The 6,220-nt window shown below is 49.6% G+C and overlaps 1 protein-coding gene across 2 annotated transcripts; it reads right to left on the reverse strand.

Moving 5' to 3' along the window:
• Positions 1–495: 495 nt before the first annotated feature.
• LOC123093736 (plasmodesmata-located protein 3) lies at positions 496–3,489 on the reverse strand. Of its 2 annotated transcripts, XM_044515767.1 has the most exons (3): positions 2,341–3,479; positions 1,289–1,396; positions 496–1,177 (listed from the first exon to the last, which is right to left on the reverse strand). In XM_044515767.1, the coding sequence occupies exons 1-3, from the start codon at positions 3,101–3,103 to the stop codon at positions 1,170–1,172; spliced, it is 879 nt and encodes a 292-aa protein (XP_044371702.1). In that variant the 5' UTR covers positions 3,104–3,479; the 3' UTR covers positions 496–1,169. The 2 variants fall into 2 exon arrangements, with proteins under 2 accessions (XP_044371702.1, XP_044371703.1); XM_044515768.1 differs by lacking the exon at positions 496–1,177 and having other exon boundaries at positions 1,281–1,396; positions 2,341–3,489.
• Between the last annotated feature and the right edge of the window lie 2,731 nt (positions 3,490–6,220).

Genomic DNA, 6,220 nt, shown 5'->3' on the forward strand with positions numbered 1-6,220 from the left:
ACAAAAAAAAAATGGTAGTGTTCGCTCGCGACAATACCAACAGTAAACACATCTCGGCTGGCATGCATACTACCAAGAGGAGACAAATCTTGCGTTCAAACACATCTCGATCGGCCATGCAACTCTGACTCTTATCCCTACACATTGGCTCCATCCGGTTGCCAGCACATCTTCTACTACGGAACATCAGGTGCAGGGCATCTGGAGAACATCATGTCACAATGGACAAAGCCAGATTCAGGCGCATTTTCTGGAGACTTTCAGCCATTTCTGACTAGGTCGATGGCCCCAAACACCCAGCGGCAACTTCTTTTAAAGATTTCAATACGAAGTCCATTCTCAAATACAAGTCTTTTTAGAGATTCCCATACGAACTGCGTACGGATGTACATAGACATATTTTAGAATATGATTCGCTCATTTGCTTCATATGCAGTCCGCATTGATTGAAATCTCTAAAAAGACTTGCATTTAGGAACGGGGGAGTAGTACCGATGACCAATAATAAATATATAAACCAAGTTAAACCCCTGCTCTGCTCTAAAAGATATGCTAGCTTAGAGCAATTGCCATGAAAACTATCCAACCAGGTCAGAGTCCGAATCTGCGGCTAGATCACAGGACGCTAGACTAAGATTACTTTCTACATAGACCTACATGTAGTTTCCTTTCAGGAAAACGAGAGAATCAATGTACTCCCTCCGTAAACTAATATAAGAGCATTTAGATCATTATTTTAATTATCTAAACGCTCTTATATTAGTTTACAGAGGGAGTACCTCCTAGAGCCCTAAATTAAGCAAGAGAGGGTGGTGGTACTACTAGTCTACTACTATTGCTAGTGCAGTGCAGCCCAAAGACAAAAACATGTTCCATTCCAATCGATTCACACATGAGCCCCAACCAGCCCGCCCCAAAGGAAAGAACAGTCTCTTTTTCTGAACTTGCCTCCTCCCTCTCCTTTTTACCCCTCTCTCTCATCATGCATGCGATGTGGGTATGGCATGGCATGGCACCCCCCTCACGCCACATGGCCAGAGGAACAAGAGCCAAAAAACAGTCCCCTCTGTATCCCACTCACCACCACCCTCCAACGCCCCCATCGAAAATGCACACCATGCCCCAATGCTTTCCTTTGTCCAGTTGCTACCTCCCTCCATGCTTCCAGGTCAGTAATCTGCATGCAACCACACAAAGTATCTTATTCCGAAGAAATTTGGATTTTGGAGCAATTGTAGCTGCAAAGTTAACACTGATCAAATGAGGTGAGTTGCCTGTATTTACTCACCGTCCTTCTTCTTGACCAGGCTTCTGGCGAAGAGCAAGCAGATGACCAGGAAACCCAGGACCAAGGCTCCACCCAGCACGATGGCTACAGTCTTGGCTGTCTGCTGCCCTGAGATGAGATGGATGCAGAAGGAGAATGAATGGCCAAGTCCACCGATCAAGATCAAACTAGAGATGATACCACGTCTAATCATGGGTACAATCATACAATGCCGTATCTCCAGTAAATCCAGAAAAGAAAAGGTAAACAATTTTCTACTAGTACTACTAGGTGCTACTAGTGGAAAACAGCTTTTCTCAAAGACCGAGCAGGCAGATGCATAAAAAACTCACTAATCTAGGCTGCTGCCATGTACTACTTCTAGTCTAGTTCAGAACCGAAGCATGGATTATATAATGGAGCTATCAGTAATGAGGATCCCTTACATACACTGGAACTCAACAGTGCAAAGAACAAGCATAATTGACAAAAGAAAAGGGGAAGATCCTGCCGATCTGCCATCATAAACAAGCACGATTGATCCCTGCCCCTCAAATCTTAAGCTGACCAACCAAGAAAGGAACAAAGATCATGCCACTGTCTGCATCAATATGCCACTTTGACATGGCAAAGATACGCTCATAACTCCTACCTACCTAACACAAATGATGAGCACCTGAGAGGGCACTAATCTATACTCTACCACAAATTCGTCCAGAGGAGTGGCACCAAGAAACACAAGGCGCTCCCTCAATCCCCATCAATCAATTCGAACCAGAGAATCCTGCCAGGATCTCACCTACACATGTACAAACAAATCCACCGACAGTAGTTCACATGCATGAACTAGCCAGTAGTAGACACCAGCAAGAATCATGAAGCAACTAACATAATACTACTAGTACCACGTTTGCCCAAAATTACTAAACACAAGCAATTCGATCTAATATTCTCTATTCAGATTTCAGATTGGATCACTGCAGAATTAACCAAATCAATATTCTAAATGTATGTAGTTGGAACTGAATGTGGAGGCACAAATTTGGGAAAAGGCAAGGAAGAAGGAAAGGCACCTCCGAGGCCGCCGCCACCGCCGTGGGGCACGCCGTGGGGGTAGTAGCTGTAGGTAATGTAGCACTTGTCGAGGTAGACCTGGCCGGAGGGGGCGCCGCCGCACTCGACGGCGACGCGCTGCACGGCCTGGGTGACGCAGTTGCTGCAGTCGACGTTGGAGAGGTCGCCCTCGCACTGCGCCAGCGCGTACACCTGCTGGAAGCTGGTGGCGAAGAAGCCCCCCGCGCTGGAGCCCGCTCCGCCCTCGAGCTGGCTGAAGGCGGTGCCGCGGCGCGTCTCGAAGTCCGGGGCGGCGGCGGCCTCGCCGGAGCCGCAGGTCTTGAAGAGCATCTGGACGCCGGAGACCTGGGGGAAGCCGGAGATCTCGTAGAGCGCGAGGCAGCCGTTGAGCTGGACGCGGGCGGCGACGGCGCCGCCGCAGAGGTCGCGCCAGGAGGACATGGCGCGCGCGACGCAGGAGGAGCAGTCCGGGCCGGAGAGGTCGCCGCGGCACTGGAAGAGGCCGAAGACGGAGGCGGACGCCGAGGAGGCCGACGCCGAGGAGGTCTTGTAGAACTTGGCGGCGGCCGACTGCGCGGCGAGCGCCGAGGAGAGCGCCGCGACGGTCGGCGGCGGCGCGCCGCCCGGGAAGGTCTGGTTGGCGCAGCCCTTGTAGACGACCGCGTACAGGTCGGCGCACGACGCCGTGGACAGGAGCAGGAGGAGCACGGCGGCGAGGAGGAGGAGGGGGCGGGGGCGGCAGGGAATGCCGCCGGCGCCCATCTGGCCGCGCTCTGGAGGGGTCTCTCTTTCTTTATCGTCGGCCTCGGTGGTGCGCCGGAGCGGAGCAGCGGTGCGGTGCTCACTCCACCACCCCTGCTTTGGCGCTGGTCTGGCGGTGGTGGTGTGTATGCGCTTGCGCGTTGCGGCCTGATGTGCTGCTTCTGCTTCGCTTCGTCCGCTCTCTCTCTCTCTCTCTCCGCGTGTGCGTGTCTGTTTTGTGGGGATTTATTTGGGGCGTCCGTTTCGGCTGACGATGGTAATGCCGCGCAGTTAATGGGGGTGGCAGAGAAAAGCACGCAGTTTGGGTGAGCAGGGCGCAACTCAAATCTGTTTCTTTCCTGCACACTGGCCACAGATGATGATCTTAACTTCTTCACTCTACTAGCACGGCTCACAACTTGAAACGGCCACCCGCAAGAAAAGAGAAACTTGAAACGGCAGGAGGGAAACACGGAGGAGGGACGCCAATTTGTTGTTTCATGCGACATTGGATAAGTATGAGCATTTCTTTAGGGGAGGATGTGTATCTATGAATGAACTTGGCAGAGTAGCATGACAATGATGCTTTCCTTTTGACATTGCCATGATAATGATCCTTGGTAAGGAAGTAAAGAAAAGATGGTTTCGTCTGGTAGAAAGGGACGTGGAAGCTTTGCCGATGGACATGATGGTTGAATATGATGGCGAACTTTTGAATGGACTCGTCCGTCTCATGAGATCGGCACGAGGGCGACTCTCCACGCGGTGAAAAACAATCGATCCGCGTCTTGGTCTAGCAAGGGCTGGCAATAAGTGCGCTGCGTACGGGGTTTGGTGAGACGATCAGCCGACCCGAGTGGGCGTATGCAGATGCACGTACGGGTGGGGCTCTCGGGCAGTTTCGCCGTTTTGGCATCTGCGGACGGAGCGTCTCTCGGCGGGGCCGCTGCGCTCTTTTCTCAACAGCCGCTAAACAAAACAGAACGACGTGGTTAACGGCTACAGAGCGCAACAGTCGAGCCCGAAAGAAGTTGCTTTGACGCAGTAGTAGTACCTTGGTTTTTTCCCAACCTCCTTTCCGGAAAGAAAGACACTTTTTACTGACCAATCCTTGTTTAATCAGTCGTACGTAATTCACCAATTAATTACTACTGATAAACAAAGTCACAAAGAACCAGTATCAAAAAGAATCATCTAAAAAGAATACTCCTAGCTCAAATTATAGGCAATTTAGTGATTTGAGAAAATTCATGAAAATTCAAATTCAAAGTTTCAAATCTAGTCAAACTTGATATCTATAGAAACTTCATAAATTTCTAATCTAATGCAAAAAGAATCAAATTAAAATACTAAAAATTCTATTTGATATGAATTTTTTAAAAAGTAGAGGGCTGAAGAGGGACTCTTTGGCCATTTGTTGGCCGAAAAGTACTTTTTGGCCAAGGTAGGCTGAAAAGTACTTTTTTGCCTACGGTAGGCCGAAAAGTCCCTTCTCGGCCAATAGGAGGCCGACGGGGTGATAGTTTTGATTTTTTTCCATTAGAATGTATAGTTTTCGAATTTGCTATAAAAATCATCATAGTTTCAAAAAAAAAATCCAAAGTGTGTGTATGTTGTGATTGACTGCTCAACCAGGCCTTGACACGGCGAACAACGCTTGATCGATTATCTACTTCCAGTACTACCATTGACGGTATGCGCGCTGTGTAAAAAGCTGAGTTCCATCGGAACCGGAGGCGCGTGCCCACACTCCCGCTCACTCACACCACCGTCTTTCCACGGACCTGCAAAGTGCTTCAACACTAGGTACTCTACTATCGTACTACTACGGAATGATGAGACCTGCAAAGTGCTCCATCAGAACCACTACCACCTTTGTTGCATACAGACTACTGTAATGACTTGCCCAGCCGGTCTCCTGCTGGCACTCCGCGTACGCTTTTCTGTTTTTTCCCTTTCCTCCCCCAACGGCAACGGCAACGGGCGCTCCTTTTACCCATCCTTTGAGCAGAGCAGCAAAAGTGATGCAAGTAAAAAAGGAGGGGGCACGAACGAAAGCGCGAAACTTCCTGTCACTTTGATGGCCCGTTTCCTCTTTGGTACAGACTGTGGAGTTGCCTCTACCTTTTTAGCCCAGCGGCATCGTGAACGACGATCTACCTCGAAAACGCTCTGCGGCACGGCCCCGTCCTTGCATGGCTCTGGCGACGAGTCTGGTCTGCGCGCAAGTGCAGCATTGCCATTGCATACGGTACGGTACTTCTTTTGACATTTGCATACGGTACGGTACAGTTGCTACCGAGTAGATCAGAAGTTTTCTCGCAAAAAATAAAATAAAATCCTACGGACGGTGTTTCTTCTTTTTTTACGGCCGGGAGCCCGGTTGGTGTAGTGCATAATCAAGTCATTTGGTCTAGCTGATGTAAAAAACAAAGCCATTTGGTCTAAGTAAAAAAGAAGAAGAAAAGGTTAAGGCATCTTCCGGCGAACGCACGCTGCTTCCTGTGCCAAGTGGTAAAAAAAAAATTATAGACTCGATCGCCATTATCATTCTACTTTGCGGCTTTGGCCCCCCTTGAGCTCGGCCGGCCTCTTCTCTCAGTCTAGTAGGACAAAACACTAGGCCATGCCATGCCATGATTTCTTTCAGGGGACGGTGCCTGGACACGTCGTCCATGAACCATACTGTTACCCAAAAGTCACATTGTTTCTTCAGCGACATAGTAAACGGAGATAGTAGTACTAGCACGCACTAATAACTAATGAGTATCCCTAATGGGACGGTGTCTCCCGACACTATAGCACGGCCAAAATGGTCAAAGATGCCACGTCAAAACGAAAAGAAGAAAAAAGGTCAAAGATGTCTATGGGATCTATCAAAGGTACTGTTCATGTGTAACAGCGCCAACGCTAGGTTCATCGCGTCAATCGGTCTCCCCGGGGAGGAGACGGAGACCGAGAGAAAAAAATTGCTGTAGCGATGATGCAGTGCAGAGCATTCAGACTTTCAGAGTCCCAGAGAGGGGTGGGGGTGGGGGTGGGTCGTCGTAATGATTTGTTCAGGAGTACGGTACGGAGCCCTTGAGCCACGCGTTTGCAGCGCAGCACAGCAGCAAGTGCGTCTTTTGGAGGTTTCAG

Source organism: Triticum aestivum, chromosome 4B, assembly GCF_018294505.1.
Source record: "Triticum aestivum cultivar Chinese Spring chromosome 4B, IWGSC CS RefSeq v2.1, whole genome shotgun sequence".
In the NCBI taxonomy this organism is placed as follows: Eukaryota; Viridiplantae; Streptophyta; class Magnoliopsida; order Poales; family Poaceae; genus Triticum; species Triticum aestivum.